Genomic DNA, 20,062 nt, shown 5'->3' on the forward strand with positions numbered 1-20,062 from the left:
AAAATAGTTGCCGATTAATTTAGTCATCGATTCGTTGGATCCATGCTATGCGCATGCGCAGAGGCTTTAAAAAAAAAAAAAAAAAAAAAAATATTATTATTATTTTTTTTTTTAAATAAACCTTTATTTATAAACTGCAACATGTACAAACAGCAGATAAACAATAATCAAAATAATTATGATGCCAATAAAATTTTTAACATGTAAAGCGACTTTGGGTACTTAGAAAAGCGCTATATAAATCCCAGGTATTATTATTATTATTAAAATACTGGAAAGGATAGAAATGTAGTTTGTCTCTTTTATATATAATTTATATATATATAAATAATCCGTTCATGAATGAGTATATCCGTTCGGCCACCGTGTTCAATGGAGAAGTCTGATCTACAAAATGTGCAGGCAGCATATCCCTTCCCCTTCGAGCTGTCCTGGATGAACTGAAATTATTTTTTCCAATAATTTTGGAACTTGCAAGCGTACTTCTTCTTCTTACTCATCGTCGCCATGTCTTTTCTTCGTTCTTCTGCTTCGTCTCTGTTATGTTTTTGGACATTACTACTTGCTGTAGTTTTGAAGCAATGCACGATGGGAATCCGGATGTTGTGTGTCAGTGTATTAACGTGCCGGCTGCAATAAACACACACTGAGAAATAGCTCCGTGCGTGCCTACCTTATGGGTTATAGATAAACCTATGGATAACGGAGACATATATATTAGTCTCCTTTTCAGGTGAGAGGGGACGCTAAAGTTGTTGTCCTGGTGGAAATCGAGAGAAATTTGGGAGCCTCCCGGGAAAATCGGGAGGGTTGGCAAGTATGGATGGAGCCTATTTCAGCTGCATTTGGGCGGTAGGCGGGGTACACCCTGGACAAGTCGCCACCTCATCACAGGGCCAACACAGATAGACAGACAACATTCACACTCACATTCACACACTAGGGCCAATCAATTTATCCCCAGGTGCATGTCTTTGGAGGTGGGAGGAAGCCGGAGTACCCGGAGGGAACCCACGTAGTCACGAGGAGAACATGCAATTATTGATTATTCCCACCTCTAATATGCAGTATTTTTTTAGGTCACAAAAAGAACAAATACATTTAGCCAAAAAGTACTTAATTGCCGCATTTAACTTCCAGCTTTTGGCGGGTCACATAAATACAAGTGGCGAGCCACATCTGGCCCCCGGGCCTTGCGTTTGACACCTGTGCTCTAGACTGTTAATAATGTACTTGTTATTTTCCTGTTAATAACTGCTTACTCTCTGCTGTAACGTGGTTCCATTTACACTTCTTAAACTTTACTGATCACATTTCTCTGTGTTTTTTCAAGCTAGTTTAGCAGTTAGCATAGCTATTCACATGCCTGCTCCTAGGGCTGGGCGATATATCGATATACTCGATATATCGCGGGTTTGTCTCTGTGCGATATAGAAAATGGCTATATCGTGATATTCGAGTATACGCTCTCACGCAGTTGCTTTTACCTGCGGGCATTACACTACAGGCGTTTCCCACTCTTTCTAGTCTCTCCTTCTCACAGAGACTTAAATCTGGTTACAAATGAAGGAAGAATTAATTCCCAAGAAAAACAGCACGGGGTCCATCGTCTGGCGGTGGTTTGGCTTCAAGCGGGAAGATGTTGAACAATTATGCGGCAAAAGCGTTGCTGCAAAAAGTATCACCACTGCTAATGTAGCATCATTTGAAAAGTCACCCGCTAGAGAATAAGGATTGCTTCAAACTCTGCATGTCAACATCTCCGTTCGGTGCCACACCAACAAAATGCCGAAGCAACTATTTCCACATCAACACCGTATGAAAAAAATAGTCAACAACAGAAGGAGATAACGTCCGCAGGAACCTACCACATAGTGAAGGACATACTCTATTTGATTTCCTATTATGCAGCTAATTTTTATTTGACAGTTATTGAAATATCTTGTGTGACATCATGCACAAAAGTGCACTTTATTTGTTTTAAACTATTGTAGTGGCATTCTGTACAAAAAGTTCACTTTAGTTTAGTGTTGTTTTGATATGTCTCTGACAATCTTGCACTTTCTGTTTTGGAAATGACATGAATGTTTGTGCCACTGCTTAATAACTGTTTAATAAATACAGTTTTGGTAAATTGACTTAGTTGTAATTTCCCTCTCTACATGTAAGTTTAGAGCATATATAGGTGGCGACTTGTCCAGGGTGTACCCCGCCTTCCGCCCGATTGTAGCTGAGATAGGCTCCAGCACCCCCCGCGACCCCGAAGGGAATAAGCGGTAGAAAATGGATGGATGGATAATGCAGTATGAACATGAATGTTTTAATGTAGACACATAGAATCATCATACTGGTGTGATTATATGCATAAAGTGTTCTTTCAAGGCTAAGGCAAAATATCGAGATATATATCGTGTATTGTGACATGGCCTAAAAATATTGAGATATTAATAAAAGGCCATGTCGCCCAGCCCTACCTGCTCCTGGCTTGCGCTCAGTGTGTAACATGTTTAACCTCGGTACTTAAGATGCTAAGAATGGCGTTTATTTTCCGTAATGGAGGGGGTTATTATTAATCTAGTGGAGTGGCTCCACAATGTGTATGGAAATACACAATTAACTGCTAGCTGCTTGTCAGCCTTGGGCCTAAAAAATAAATACAGTGTCAGCAAGAGGCCATTAAAAGGCAATAATCAGAAGTCATACTTTTTTCACAAAAATTGTCCGACACTGATTGATGGCAGATCAGGCAGCATGTCCCTATTTGACACCACCTAGGGGTTGATTGATAGTAAATAATTATATTGAATTTAAAGGCTCCAGCGACCCCGATAGGGACAAGCGGTAGACAATGGATAGATGAAAAGCACATCAGTTTTTTAATATACAGACACATCGGGATCAAAGTTGGGTGCGCGCTTTTAAGCCAAACCATTTGAGTGTTCGTTGTGTGCGGGAAGAAGTTGATTGTTTCGTCATTTTGGATCAAAATGAAATAGGAACGGCCCAGAACTTTCCATAATGGCATTGAAGACGTTGTTGACGTTCCCGCCCGTGGGTAAAAACACGTTGCAGCCGTCACCCACACACATCAAACGACGCTATTATCATTTTGTATCTGGAACACAAACTCGAAGCTTGTACCGAGGATGAGTCAGTTTTCTATTTGTGCTTTTAATTTGATGTTGTGCTTTTCTGTGATTAATAAATCGGTAAATGACAACAGCATAATAGCAGTAGATTACTTTGACAAGCTACGGTTCGTGAGGGATTTGACAGAACACGTGGCTGTCTCTGGGCTCTGAAAGGTTGGGCACTGCTGACCTATAACATAAAGCTGAAATGGCTGCTGTGTTTTTTATTTTAATACACACAACATCTTAGAATACCAAAATGGGTTTGTTAGAGCATGTTTACAAAAATCCAAAAATGTGAAAACTGTCCCTGAATTTTTGGGATTTTTTTACTATGCAGCCCTTGGAGGAAAATATGTTGATACCATTTCCAATTTATTTCCTTCACTTACTATTATTTGATACAAAATTAAAATAAAACCTGGTTTAAACCCAACCAAACAACCAGTGACTGATAAGAACTTAACCAATGTATATCCTTTGTTAATAGCTTCTCAGTATTTTGGCAAATAGCTTCAATTAATCTGTGAAACGCTACAAGATATTGCAGAATTGTTGTCAGTAAAAAAATGGATACCCTTTTGATCTGAATATAAGATGCCTTCAGTATAATATATACAGTCCAACTTTTTCCAAGACCCATTTCTGAAGAAAAAAAAACGTTTAAAGACATATACAATGAGTAAGGATATACTTGGGTGGTTAAATTCTTACCAGATATGACTTATAAACTGTATTTAAAAACAAAATGCCATCTGCTGTGTTCAATACACTGGTTAATTTTAGATTCTAATATTCATAATATTATGTTTCTAAAATAAATAAAAATCTTTCCACAAAACACCCACATGCAAGTGTTAATTTCACACTTACATCAAAGAACATGCAGAAATTACAAATATAGCCGTACCCTGTTTACGAGTTTTTCGGGAAGTGGTCTGTCTCTCAGCTAATTATTATGCGTTAGGTTGCGAGGATAAATTCGAGTTAGGAGCCTCTCCGCCGCTAGTTGCCGTAGCGAATGTCATATGAGTTGGGAAATTGTGTTAGATGTAAATATAAATGGAATACAATGATTTGCAAATCATTTTCAACCCATATTCAGTTGAATATGCTACAAAGACAACATATTTGATGTTCAAACTGATAAAAAAAAATTTTTTTGCAAATAATCATTAACTTTAGAATTTGATGCCAGCAACACGTGACAAAGAAGTTGGGAAAGGTGGCAATGAATACTGATAAAGTTGAGGAATGCTCATCAAACACTTATTTGGAACATCCCACAGGTGAACAGGCACATTGGGAAAAGGTGGGTGTCATGATTGGGTATAAAAGTAGATTCCATGAAATGCTCAGTCATTCACAAACAAGGATGGGGCGAGGGTCACCACTTTGTCAACAAATGCGTGAGCAAATTGTTGAACAGTTTAAGAAAATTCTTTCTCAACCAGCTATTGCAAGGAATTTAGGGATTTCACCATCTACAGTCCGTAATATCATCAAAGGGTTCAGAGAATCTGGAGAAATCACTGCACGTAAGCAGCTAACCCTGTGACCTTCGATCCCTCAGGCTATACTGCATCAACAAGCGACATTAGTGTGTAAAGGATATCACCACATGGGCTCATGAACACTTCAGAAACCCACTGTCAGTAACTACAGTTGGTCGCTACATCTGTAAGTGCAAGTTAAAACTCTCCTATGCAAGGCGAAAACCGTTTATCAACAACACCCAGAAACGCCGTCGGCTTCGCTGGGCCTGAGCTCATCTAAGATGGACTGATACAAAGTGGAAAAGTGGTCTGTGGTCTGACGAGTCCACATTTCAAATTGTTTTTGGAAACTGTGGACGTCGTGTCCTCCGGACCAAAGAGGAAAAAAAACATCCAGATTGTTATAGGCGCAAAGTTGAAAAGCCAGCATCTGTGATGGTATGGGGGTGTATTAGTGCCCAAGACACGGGTAACTTACACATCTGTGAAGGCGCCATTAATGCTGAAAGGTACATACAGGTTTTGGAGCAACATATGTTGCCATCCAAGCAACGTTACCATGGACGCCCCTGCTTATTTCAGCAAGACAATGCCAAGCCACGTGTTACATCAACGTGGCTTCATAGTAAAAGAGTGCGGGTACTAGACTGGCCTGCCTGTAATCCAGACCTGTCTCCCATTGAAAATGTGTGGCGCATTATGAAGCCTAAAATACCACAACGGAGACCCCCGGACTGTTGAACAACTTAAGCTGTACATCAAGCAAGAATGGGAAAGAATTGTACCTGAGAAGCTTAAAAAATGTGTCTCCTCAGTTCCCAAACGTTTACTGAGTGTTGTTAAAAGGAAAGGCCATGTAACACAGCGGTGAACATGCCCTTTCCCAACTACTTTGGCATGTGTTGCAGCCGTGAAATTTTAAGTTAATTATTATTTGAAAAAAAAAAAAAAAGTTTATGAGATTGAACATCAAATATCTTGTCTTTGTAGTGCATTCAATTGAATATGGGTTGAAAAGGATTTGCAAATCATTATATTCCGTTTATATTTACACATACACAATTTCCAAACTCATATGGAAACGGGTTTGTATATATATATATATATATATGTATATACATATATACACATATATATATATACACACACAAACACATGCATAATAATATATACATATGTGTAAATATATGTAAATATATATGTATATACATATATATATATATACACACACAAACACATACATAATATTATATACATATGTGTAAATATATATATGTAAATATATATATGTATATACATATATACACATATATATATACATACACATATACATATATACATATACATATATATATATATATATACATATATATATATATATATGTATATATATACACATACACACACATACATATATATACATATACATATATACGTACATATACATATATATACACATATATACATATACATATATATATATACACATATATACATACACATATACACACATATACTGTATATATATACATATATATGTGTATATATATATATGTATATACTGTATATGTATGTATGTATGTATATACATACATACATACACATACATATATAAATGAAAAATGGGTTATACTTGTATAGCGCTTTTCTACCTTCAAGGTACTCAAAGCGCTTTGACAGTATTTCCACATTTACCCATTCACACACACATTCACACACTGATGGCGGGAGCTGCCATGCAAGGCGCTAACCAGCAGCCATCAGAGGCAAAGGGTGAAGTGTCTTGCCCAAGGACACAACGGACGTGACTAGGAAGGTAGAAGGTGGGAATTGAACCCCAGTAACCAGCAACACTCCGATTGCTGGCACAGCCACTCTACCAACTTCGCCATGTATTTTTATTTTTTATGTTTTAATATTTATTTCAATGGCCGCTGTTTTACAGTACAAGTTTTTTGAGGAATGAGATGCGTAACAGAACCCATTAAACTCGCATTCCGAGGTAACACTGTATTTATGTTAAAAATATGTGAAAATGGCTCTTTCTCTCTGCTTCATTATTTACCTCTGTGTGTGACAGAGTGCTCTATGAAGGTATACATCTCACGACCCTGAATATAAGACGACGCCTGTCGATTGTTTATTTGTGTCAACGCAGCAATTGCACAGTAGATAATAAAGGCTTTTTTATTTTGTTTTATTTTTTAAGTCATGTCTATTCATTTGTGTGATTATAGAAAACACCCTCACCATAGGGCTCTCACAGCAATCTTCACAACTTTTCATTGTTTTAATGCAAGAATGGAAATAATGTGAGACTTGTTGTTGTCTCGCTGCTGTCATGGCAGAAAAGCAGCAAAGACCAAACGTTGTGAAGCCACAGACAGTGGAAGCGGAACTGAACTGTAAACCACGATGACGCTTATCATAATGTATTGAAGTACGCACAGTAGACTTTATTTGGTACTTTTTCATTTGCAGGTTGACTCTTTCCATATGTGTGGCTGTAGTGAAATAATATCAACCTACAAGTATGACACATACATAAAATGATTCATTATTTACCTCAACCGCAGACGCATCAAGGCAACTTTCATCAATATCAAGCAATATATTTAATTCACTTACTATTGTCATAAAGGTATTGCTTAATATGTATCCTGCATTTCTATGGCCTTTGTCCTCTATATGGTAGTTTCGGTGAGCTGGAGCCTATCCAAGCCGTGGGTGGTGCTCTTATATTTTTTGGTTTGAAAAATGAGTAATTTGGATCCCAGCTACACCTTTAACTAGCGATAACTTATTTATCATATCAATTATTTTTTCAAAGATGAACTGCACTTTTTTTGGAATTTTGTTTATCGTTTTCAATCATTATGAGAGACAAAAACAGTTTTTTTTTAGGATTTTAAAGATAAGAAAAACGCTTGGAAGATGCGGCTCATGGGAGTCACAGTTGTAGCCATCTAAAACAACTTCTAAAGCCTCCATTAACGTTTTATATACACACTCCAAATCTACATATAATGTAGTACCAGACACATTCATAAAAATATGTAATATGTACAATATTTACCGTATTTTGATCATTTTAATCTTTGTTTGATGTGTTGAAGCTCAATGTTTTTTTCCCCTCCTAAGAGAATGTTTGCAGAACATTTGGTACAAATAGCACCCAAAGTGTCTTCCTCTGAAGAGTGAAAAAGTCCCACACGAACGACGCCATGTTTGTGTACAACAGTGGTTCTCAATTATTTTCTGTCACATCATTTTTTTCACGCCCTCCCTGAAGTTAATGGTTTTTTGGTTGTTTTTTTTTGTATGTGTCAAGCTTGTTCTTTGCTAACACTAAAGATGCTATTATGCCATTGGTTAGAGTGTCCGCCCTGAGATCGGTAGGTTGTGAGTTCAAACCCCGGCCGAGTCATACCAAAGACTATAAAAATGGGACCCATTACCTCCCTGCTTGGCACTCGGCATCAAGGGTTGGAATTGGGGGTTAAATCACCAAAAATGATTCCCGGGATCCCCTCACCTCCCAAGGGGTGAACAAGGCTGATGGGTCAAATGCATAGAATAATTTCGCCACACCTAGTGTGTGTGTGTGTGTGTGACTATCATTGGTACTTTAACTTTAAATTGGCTGTCCGGAACTTGCTCACAGTTATAAAAATTTAGGGGACATACTTTTTTCACGAACCTACCTACTGTACAGTACAGTACGGGTAATTCCACTTCATTGGAACATTTTTTTCTTTTTTTTTTTAAATCTGAGGTATTTTTTGTAATGTTATATACAATTGACAGTCACCGATTTTGTTTCTAACTTCTATGGACAGAATTTCTAGGCGCAGTCAGGGTGTTGAGGGTATCTGGTTTGGTGGCTGCAGGATTAGGTCTCTTCTTTTTGCTGATGATGTGGTCCTGATGGCTTCATCTGGCCAAGATCTTCAGCTCTCACTGGATCGGTTCGCAGCCGAGTGTGAAGCGACTGGGATGGGAATCAGCACCTCCAAGTCCGAGTCCATGGTTCTCGCCCGGAAAAGGGTGGAGTGCCATCTCTGGGTTGGGGAGGAGATCTTGCCCCAAGTGGAGGAGTTCAAGTACCTCGGAGTCTTGTTCACGAGTGAGGGAAGAGTGGATCGTGAGGTCGACAGGTGGATCGGTGCGGCGTTTTCAGTAATGGGGACGCTGTATCGATCCGTTGTGGTGAAGAAGGAGCTGAGCCGGAAGGCAAAGCTCTCAATTTACCGGCCGATCTACGTTCCCATCCTCACCTATGGTCATAAGCTTTGGGTTATGACCGAAAGGACAAGATCACGGGTACAAGCAGCCGAAATGAGTTTCCTCCGCCGGGTGGCGCAGCTCTCCCTTAGAGATAGGGTGAGAAGCTCTGTCATTTGGGGGAAGCTCAAACTAAAGCCGCTGCTCCTCTACATCGAGAGGAGCCAGATGAGGTAGTTCGGGCATCTGGTCAGGATGCCACCAGAACACCTCCCTAGGGAGGTGTTTCGGGCACGTCCGACCGGTAGGAGGCCACGGGGAAGACCCAGGACACGTTGGGAAGACTATGTCGCCCGGCTGGCCTGGGAACGCCTCGGGATCCACCAGGAGGAGCTGGACGAAATGGCTGGGGAGAGGGAAGTCTGGGCTTCCCTGCTTAGGCTGCTGCCCCCGCGACCCGACCTCAGATAAGCGGAAGAAGATGGATGGATGGATGGATATACAATTTATGTTATATATATTGTCATATTTTTTCATATAGGCTCGATAATTATCCGTCCGATATTTATCGTGCAACGCTACCTTTAAGAGTTACATCGTTTATTGTGTTTTTCTTCAAATTAGCAATACCAGTCTGCCTGGATTGTGTGCTGCTTAGTGTTTGCCCACATTTAGATTCAGTTTGGTAGCAAAAAATGGCTGAAAAGGCTGAAGTGCAATTGGACGTGCAGAGACATCATGTTCTGTAAAATCTTCTGACTGCTTTTGGAGGAAACAAGATGTATCATCATGGCTCCGAGTGTGTTGTGTGATAGCCAAGCGTTGCTCACCTACCCAGAAACATGCTTGATGCAAACGGCTCTGTTTGCAGTGTTGCCTTCCTCCGGAGCACCCGCCACCGTTGCCAAGCAACCCACATAGAGTTAGACAAAACTAATAACTGATGGGGCTTTACGGGTTTAACAGAAGCATCTTAAAATACAAAGACAACCTTACTTTTATTGTCCTAAAATGTCTATTAAGTAATTGGAATGTCATTTGGATTTTAATACATTAGAAATCAATCCCACTTGCTGGGATTGATTGATTGTTCATTGATTGTTGTATGTTAGTTTTTTACGTGCAATTTTAGGTGGTTCTTCCACCGTATCTGACACATTTGCATGCCCAGGAAATATAATGCACGATAAAATTAACTATAAAATATTTTTTTCATAAGAAAATTTATAAGCACATTCACATGACTTCATATTTAATAAATATAATTTAAAATAATGATTTTAACTACTTGAACTACTTTCATGCTTCCTAAAATTTTACTTCACCATTACATAAAATCCTTTAAATACTCCATAAATGTATATATCAGGGTTTCCCCTACATGTAGACGATCGTCACACCGTCAAAATAAGTTTTTCCTATCTTTTTTTTCTTCATAAAAACATTTTTTTTTTATCATGAAAACAAATTTAAGTGATGTATTGTATGAATAGATATACCGTAGATAGTCTATTATTTACGTACTGGTTACTGGGGTTCAATCCCCACCTTCTACCAACCTAGTCACGTCCGTTGTGTCCTTGGGCAAGACACTTCATCCTTGCTCCTGATGAGTGCTGGTTAGCGCCTTGCATGGCAGCTCCCGCCATCAGTGTATGAATGTGTGTGTGAATGGGTGAATGTGGAAATACTGTCAAAGCGCTTTGAGTACCTTGACGGTAGAAAAGCGTTATACAAGTATAACCCATTTATCATTTATCATTTATTAATCCCTCAAGGGGCAATTCATTTTGAGCAGCAGGTTGTCTTGGTTCACAAAGCCTACACATGGCCCACAATAAATAGTCAATAAATACATAAACAATACAACACTCTGAAAAAATTGCAGCACTAATTCTTCCGGGACGCTACAATATACACCCCCCGCTGCACTTTGTGACTTCAATAACAAATACGGCAGTGCCATGTTGGCATTTTTTTCCATAACTTAAGTTGATTTATTTTGGAAAACCTTGTTACATTGTTTAATGCATCCAGCAGGGCATCACAACAAAATTAGGCATAATAATGTGTTAATCGCACGACTGTATATATCGGTATCGGTTGATATCAGAATCGGTAATTAAGAGTTGGACAATATCGGAATAGCGGATATCGGCAAAAAAGCCATTATCGGACATTTCTAGTGTCAACTCAACATGCTATAAGTGACTACTGTATTTCACATGTATTTGGTATTTCTATGCGAAAAACTCACTCCTGTTACTTTCAGTAACAGTAATAGGTTTGCTAAAAAAAAATAAAAATAAAAAAAAATAAGTTGACTGCTATCGGCCAAAACTGTACATATTTTAAATAATTCAAATGGGTATTATCTGATTTAGAGTTGAAAAAAGAGAGAGTTACAACTAACAAATGGCATTGATTCAATAGAATGGCCAAACAACTTGCTGGTTGACAACCCTCTTCTTTTAGCAGAGGTCGTTACGGAAATAACCTTTTGAGAAGTGACTGAGAGGTAAGACACTTTTAGACAAGGCCTCCTTACGTGTCATGAATCGTATAGTTCGCGCTCACAGCGGTGTGCGACTTTTGGTAATCTTACCTCCAGGGGTGAAGGGTTTGCAATGGACTGCAAGGGCTGCAGGGGCTGCACGGGCTCAGGAGGGTGGGGCTCTGACAAGTGGGCGATAAACTGAAAGGCAAGACATGGTTTCATTGATTAGTACTCTGACGGAGAGCTTCAAAGGCTGCTATCTACCATCAGTGAATCGCAGAACTTGTGAGAAACCACGGGACTTCAGCCTGTCAGTTGGAACGTTGTTTCTTAAAGACTGGCTGTGCACGCCTGCGTAGATCACTTTGAAAATGTGTGCGTGATACTGTACATACTGTCTGGCATAGAACAGAGCAGACAAAAGTTCAACCTTGGTCTCATAGGACCTTAACACATTTCCGCATTAGCTTTTAGGACACCTGATGATTGGGGCATAAACAGAAAGTCCACAATTACCCAGCGCAAAGCTGTGTGTCGCCATGTTTAATGTCTATATGCGGTAAGCTTCCCCTGCCTCTCATTCCTGGTGTTCTGTAGGCTGCGGTTTATCTCGTCTAACCTCAGTGCTGTAAAAACCTGCACTATATTGGACAACTAAATAAACTAAGGTCAGTGTTTCCCATAAAAATAAACCAATAAAACGTAGTGAAGTAACGGTATTGTAGATAAATAAATAAAATGATAAATAAACGGGTTATACTTGTATAGCGCTTTTCTACCTTCAATGTACTCAAAGCGCTTTGACAGTATTTCCACATTCACCCATTCACACACACATTCACACACTGATGGCGAGAGCTGCCATGCAAGGCGCTAACCAGCACCCATCAGGAGCAAGGGTGAAGTGTCTTGCCCAAGGACACAACGGACGTGACTTGGTTGGTAGAAGATGGGGATACCACAGTATTGCCGTTTTAAAACCCTCACAATAATGCCGTGACGCGTGACGGTGTCAAATAAAAACTTGGGGAGTGTAATTGTTTTTCCTGTCGCTTTTGCATTGGCTGGTCTGAAAATAAACTGCATCTCCCATAATCCTTTGCGCACCAAGTGGGGGCGTGGCACAGCGTTACAGTGAGAAAAGGAGAAAGCATGCGGGAGAAGTGTGTTCGTAGTAGATACGTGGAATTGTTTTTTTACTGACATTTCCTTAACATTTCATCAAAATCCTTCCATACTGTAACTCTACAAACCCTGGCGACAACATAACCTCTTTGGCGTAGGTAATTAACTCTGCGTACTGCAAAGAAAAGTGGGAAATGTGAGAAGCTACTTAATAAACCATGACATGGAAAAGATATTTGAGGTCAATGGAGCTAAACAATTTTTTTAGGTATTTACATTGTCAAAAGTGAAATTGTCAGTAAACCTTTCAGCAAAACCAACATTTTCCAAACTGATATAAAAAAATTATAAGCACTGCAGAGGACAGTGCTTATCAGAAAGTAAAGGTAATACATATATAAATAAACCGTTATTGTCTGTTACAAAACAGATGTTCATCTTTGACAGGCTCCAATACAAGATAACAGCACACAACAATGAGATTTAAAAAATTAAAAAACATAAAATAGAAAATAGAAAATATAATGCAACAGTGTTCATCTATTTTTGTTTACAGGACGATGGCAGTGGGAATTGAATTTTTTTAATATATGTTTTTCTGGGCAAGTGGGACCTTAAAGCAATGGTAGCACTAACAAAAAAAACATCACCCAGAAAAGATATTTGAAGCCAGTGGAGCTACACATTACACTTTTCAGAGAAACCGCATTTTCCAAACTTATAAAAATAAATGTCCAATGCAGAGGACATTGCTTATCAGAAAGTAAAAGTTGAATATTATTGTTTTACACTGGGTGTTTACATTGTTGTTTTAAAGACAGTCAACTTAAAGTTGTTGTTTTTTTAACGTTTGCATGTAACAGTAGATGTTCCAGCACTATTATTTGCATTTAGAAATATATATTTGTAGTAATAGATAAGATTAGAACAGCATGTAAGCATTATGTTTGTGTTCAATTACAGTAAATGTGTTTTTCCTAAATGTTCCCGCCACTTTATTTCATACACTATGACATTTTTACCAAGTCTTCTTTTTTTGGACAACTCCACAATAATATCGTATTGCACCGTGTCAATATCATACGTGACATTTTTATATTGTTACATCCCTAATAAAAAGACATAGTTGGAGGGATCAGTGTTGCCAACTTAGAGATTGTGTCACTATATAGAGTATGACGAGTTTTCATACCCCTCTAGATACCGGCAGTGTAACGGTAAATGTATAAATACAGAGCCTTCAGTTCAGTGCAGAGGCGTACCAAATTCCCATGGGGTATGCATTAAAAGTGGAAGACAGGAAGTGCTTCTTGTATCATGTGTTAACTCAATTATCGAAAACAAGCGGTCCCTAAAGGCTAAGTATTCACTGCGGGAGAAGACATCACGACATGCACGAAACTGACTATTTGCGGGCCGCTGGTTATTTCCTAAGAGGCCATGGCACATTCTAGGAAAAAAATACACAAACACAGCAAAACTTTTAAAAAATAAGCAAAATGGCATTATGTAATGGGAAAAACTGAACTGTTGATACTAATAACAAGGTCAGTCCCGATACAACTTTTTCACTTCCAACTCAATACAGATATTGGAGCCTTGAGTATTGGCCGCACGAATAACAGCACAAATTATACATACTTTTATTATTTTGTAGTGTGGAATATTCAAAAAAAGAGATAAGTTACTCAAACAGGGAATAATGGTTGATGTGAAAAACACTAACCTATTCAATATCAACAGTCTGTAATGGACTAATGTTGTCTTTCAGTTGAAGTGGAGTGGCAAGTGTTTTTAGTGACATCGAGTGGCCACAATAATTCATAAAGTTAAAGGCCTACTGAAACCCACTACTACCGACCACGCAGTCTGATAGTTTATATATCAATGATGAAATCTTAACATTATAACACATGCCAATACGGCCGGGTTAACTTATAAAGTGACATTTTAAATTTGCCGCTAAACTTCCGGTTCGAAACGCCTCTGCGGATGACGTATGCGCGTGACGTAGCCCGGCGAACACGGGTATGCCTTCCACATTGAAGCCGATATGAAAAAGCTCTGTTTTCATTTCATAATTCCACAGTATTCTGGACATCTGTGTTCGTGAATCTGTTTCAATCATGTTCATTGCATTATGGAGAAGGAAGCCAAGCAAGCAAAGAAGAAAGTTGTCGGTGCGAAATGGACGTATTTTTCGAACGTAGTCAGCCACAACAGTACACAGCCGGCGCTTCTTTGTTTACATTCCCGAAAGATGCAGTCAAGATGGAAGAACTCGGATAACAGAGACTCTAACCAGGAGGACTTTTGATTTGGATACACAGACGCCTGTAGAGAACTGGGACAACACAGACTCTTACCAGGATTACTTTGATTTGGATGACAAAGACGCAGACGTGCTACTGTGAGTATGCAGCTTTGGCTTTTTTTTGCGTATGTACGTAACTTTTTTTAAATATATAAGCTTTATGAACCTTGGGTTAGGTGAACGGTCTTTTGGGCTGAGTGATTGTGTGTGTTGATCATGTGTTTGAATTGTATTGGCGTGTTCTATGGAGCTAGGAGCTAGCAGAGGAGCTAGGAGCTAGCATAACACGTACCGTACCGTACGTGCGCGTCACGTACGTAACTTTTTAAAAATATATAAGCTTTATGAACCTTGGGTTAGGTGAACGGTCTTTTGGGCTGAGTGATTGTGTGTGTTGATCAGGTGTTTGAATTGTATTGGCGTGTTCTATGGAGCTAGGAGCTAGCAGAGGAGCTAGGAGCTAGCATAACAAACACGCAGGTGTTATTATGCAGGATTAATTTGTGGCATATTAAATATAAGCCTGGTTGTGTTGTGGCTAATAGAGTATATATATGTCTTGTGTTTATTTACTGTTGTAGTCATTCCCAGCTGAATATCAGGTACCGTGAGTATGCAGCCTTGGCTGCTAAACATTCGATAACTTGACCGTATGTGCGCGTCACGTACGTAACTTTTTAAAAATATATAAGCTTTATGAACCTTGGGTTAGGTAAACTGTCTTTTGGGCTGAGTGATTGTGTGTGTTGATCAGGTGTTTGAATTGTATTGGCGTGTTCTATGGAGCTAGGAGCTAGCAGAGGAGCTAGGAGCTAGCATAACAAACACGCAGGTGTTTTTATGCAGGATTAATTTGTGGCATATTAAATATAAGCCTGGTTGTGTTGTGGCTAATAGAGTATATATATGTCTTGTGTTTATTTACTGTTGTAGTCATTCCCAGCTGAATATCAGGTCACCCTCGGGTCTCACAGCATCTTCCCTATCTGAATAGCTTCAACTCCCCACTAGTCCTTCACTTGCACTTTACTCATCCACAAATCTTTCATCCTCGCTCAAATTAATGGGGAAATTGTCGCTTTCTCGGTCCGAATCTCTCTCACTTCATGCGGCCATCATTGTAAACAATAGGGAACTTTGCATATATGTTCAACTGACTACGTCACGCTACTTCCGGTAGGTGCAAGCCTTTTTTTTATCAGATACCAAAAGTTGCAATCTTTATCGTCGTTGTTCTATACTAAATCCTTTCAGCAAAAATATGGCAATATCGCGAAATGATCAAGTATGACACATAGAATAGATCTGCTATCCCCGTTTAAATAAAAAAAATTCATTTCAGTAGGCCTTTAAGCTCATGATGCTGTAAGTTGAATGATGCGGACACATTTGTTACTAGATACTTTCTAATACATTTCTGTCTCGGAGACGTAATCTGTAAGTAATATGCAACAATAGTTATTTGATACTTGTTTACATTGACAAATGTTGCGCTTTAGACTGCAATATTGTTCAATTTGGGACACGTATTACGTATATTTACTTTTTTGTGCTATTGTGTGCGTAGCTGTTGTGTAGCTGCTAGTAGCCTATAGCCTACCATGTTTACATTTTATTAATTACTTCATTAAAACACAGGAAAATACCCACCTTGTGTGTTTTTTGCAGGACATTTAGATGTTAACTGGCTGTCAAGCTTTGCAAATGCGCTGCAGGACTGCTTGCATCAGAGCCCTTCTATCAGGTATTTTGGATGCAAGCCGTTATCGTCCCATATAACACAAAGCTTTCTTTAAATAACATAGGCCTGGATGATATATTGATAAAATTAAGTTTTTGTTGCAGATTATTTAAAAAATCAAAATCAAAATGTTCCCGCCTATTGCTGCGACATACTTTTTGCCCACAGGAGCTTCTATAGCTTCCAACCTCCTTACTTCATTAGCAGAAATTCACACATGTAGCAAAACATGGTTAATGCTAACACTAACAAGAGCTCAATGTTAGATCCAAAGAAAAGAAAAGTGTTGACAGTAGTTTGGTTTTGCAGCAACAGGCGTGGAACAAATGACTGCACGTTGCAAAGGTTGTTTAAAAAAGGCAGCAGCCCAACAAACGTATTCCTATATCTGAAACAAGCCTCCAGCCGAGGAGGGAAACGTGACTCTTTACGAGGCAAACAAGACCGTAACAACAAAGAAACACCCGCTAAAAAGCAGTTAAGTGTAGTGGACTCAGTCGCTCTGCACACCGCCAAGATGTGATGCACAAACAATGAAAAAGCCTGCGTTGAGCCACTTACTAAACCAATAGTCCTCTCAATGTTTACTTGATTATTTATTTGCAAACAGTGTACAATACTACATTTTTATTTACAGAAGTATTTTATTCAAGAGAGGAGTTTTAAATTTGCACATTATACATCTTAATGTTGGAGATTATCTATTTGCAAGCAATGTGCAATGCTACATTTTTGTTAATAAATGTCGTTTGTTCAAGACAAAAGAAGTGTTGCCTGCCAGAGGAAGCTCTTAATTTAGTTCTTTGAAAATTATTATTTATATTTGGTCTAAAAAGAACATTATACAAATTGGAATTTTGCTAAGAGCAAGATACAGCATATGCAGTGTCATTTCAAACTACCAGTTTTTTATTAAATTGAACAAAAACATGTTTTGAATTATGTCTGTCATTTGTATTCATTGGTTTCTTTAAAAAGTAAGGGGAAAAAAATCCCAAAAAAATCTTAAATAAAATTTTTGGTGACAAAATCTGAGATTTTATATTTTGGCTCAATCGCCCAGGCCTAAAATAAATGTATGTTTTTTCTTTGCCTTTAAAAAAAAAAAATCATGAACATATGCAATGGCCAATTATGCAAATTAGGTAATGATGTCATATGGAACCCCCCCCCCCCCCCCCCTCTCAACCCACCACCACAAATAGATTGCAGTGCTGTGGGAAACACTGCAGGTTGTCTATGCAAATAAGGGGTTAAAATTCAACTATATATTTGCTTCAAGAGTACTGACATAATTTTTTTTAAATGTTGTGGCACCCCCTATGGGTGATAGTCAGAATGCTTTGGGAGACATGTAGTACAATACAAATGGTCATCAAACAATTGCAATTAGTTGCTAAGTCCTACCCGCGGCCCTGCAAGGATGTTTTGCTTCATGGTGGCCATGTTTTTCAACCAATCTTGCTCAGAGTTTACAGACATGTTCTGGTCAGTCCCCTAAAGGTGTGTACCAAATTGCATGCTGATTTGGCTAAACTCAAAAAGTTGACGTGGAGGTTTTGTAAAGAAATTTCATATGCAGGTACAAACTTTGAGGGTTAATAACAGCGCTACCGTGTGGTGCAGGAGTGCATGTTTTGCAAAATGTCTGCCCTTTTGAGTGCAGCGGTTCAGTAGAGTAGTAAGCATGCATACATAAACAGTCATGTAAAAGAATGAGGTAGGGGGACTGTAGCTGATTTTTAGAGGAAGTTAGCAACTGGATGTCAACACACACCAGGCAGGAAATGTCATTGTCCAACATGTGCTAAGTAAGCACAACACAACACTGGATGGTGCAAACATACAGCATGACAACATACTGGTGTCACGTGTTGTGCAGCAGCCGACATTCTCATCTCAGCGCATCATTTTTGCCTCCAAATATGCCGGCTCAGCCACCCAAAGGCGTGCCTCACCCTGATGCTGACCCCCGCGCCGGTTTCTTAACGATTTGCCTGTTCAGATGTGAGCTGCAGCTCCACAGTGCGCCTATTGTCTCAGAGCTGCGGCGGCTTCCAAACCAGCTACCAAAACACTAATGAACACGTTGTCATAGTAATGCAGAGAGGATGTTAGGCCCTGCACAAACACTCCTCGCTCTGTAGACTGGGTTATAATTACACAGCTCATTATGCCATGTTGCGTCTAAACAGTTTCTCCTCGAGATCCCTCAAACAAAGCCCTTGAAAAAGTGATTTAGTGACGAATAACGTGTCATTTCAGTTTCATCAGCACGTCTTCACTCTGCACTGACTCACTGGTATGGAAGTAGAATTGTCTCACATCAACTTATATACATCAATATGATATTAATACATATGCATATATTAATAAATATACAAATAAAAATACAAATGTGATTTACGAATAAATAAATAATTTGTATGAATAAACGCGTATTTGTAAATATATTTTTGAGATTTGTAAATATATACAAAAAAAATTATAAATATAAAAATGTGACATACAAATAAATCAAAAATTTATATAAATAAATGTGTATTTGTAAATATATTTTTGAGATTTGAATATAAATATGCTTGATTTTGTATTTGTATTGAATTTGCATATGTGGATCGCTTTTTTGCTTTTATGTCGATGAGACATTCCTACCAGCCTGAGCTGGCTAAAGTTAGCGTTGTATTAGCTAATGCTAATTCATCCAGTTAATCTGAAAGACCGTGCTAACTGCTTATTTTATTGTATCAATGCCGTTTAATGACCTTGTCCCGATGTAGATACTGATCTCTTATCAGTGCAATGTGTGTCAAACCATCCCAAAGGTCATGACGTAATATGACCCTCCCTAGTGTGCCATGTCTGTGACCCAGACCGCTCTGGCTGCAGTGTGTAGGTCACATTTATTTGTGCATCTGGTTTGTGGTAGGAATGTCTCATCGACACAAAAGCAAAAAAGCGATCCACATATGCAAATTCAATACAAATACAACTACAAAATCAAGCATATTTATATTCAAATCTCAAAAATCTATTTACTAATACACATTTATTTACACAAATTATTTATTTATTTGTATGTCACATTTTTATATTTATACATTTTATTTATATATTTTCAAATCTCAAAAATATATTTACAAATACACGTTTATTTACACAAATTCTTGATTTATTTATTTGTATGTCACATTTTTATATTTATACATTGTATTTGTTTATATTTTTAAATCTCAAAAAAATATTTACAAATACGCGTTTATTCATACAAATTATTTTTTTATTTGTATATCAAATTTGTATTTGTATATTTATTAATATATGTATTAATATCATATTGATATATATATATATATATAAGTTGCTGTGAGACAACTCTACTTCCATACACTGGTGATATTCCGTCGGTATGACAAAAACATTCACAGCATTAACAGCAGCAAAATGCAGACACTATAATCCAGAACATTAACGGCAAGTTATGTTATGTGAGAAAAGTTTTCCCGAAAGTGTGCATATGCAGCATGATCCAGT

General features: G+C 38.3%; 1 protein-coding gene across 4 annotated transcripts in view; it reads right to left on the reverse strand.

The window, feature by feature from the left end:
* The window catches only part of mast3b (microtubule associated serine/threonine kinase 3b), a 97,691-nt gene that overhangs the window by 73,226 nt on the left and 4,403 nt on the right, over positions 1–20,062 (reverse strand). For all 4 annotated transcript variants that reach the window (XM_062028090.1, XM_062028088.1, XM_062028089.1 and 1 more), the window contains exon 2: positions 11,457–11,546. In XM_062028090.1, coding sequence (XP_061884074.1) covers positions 11,457–11,546 — 90 coding nt within the window. The remainder of the gene's footprint in view (positions 1–11,456; positions 11,547–20,062) is intronic.

The sequence above is a fragment of the Entelurus aequoreus genome, linkage group LG19, assembly GCF_033978785.1.
Source record: "Entelurus aequoreus isolate RoL-2023_Sb linkage group LG19, RoL_Eaeq_v1.1, whole genome shotgun sequence".
NCBI classification, from domain to species: domain Eukaryota; kingdom Metazoa; phylum Chordata; class Actinopteri; order Syngnathiformes; family Syngnathidae; genus Entelurus; species Entelurus aequoreus.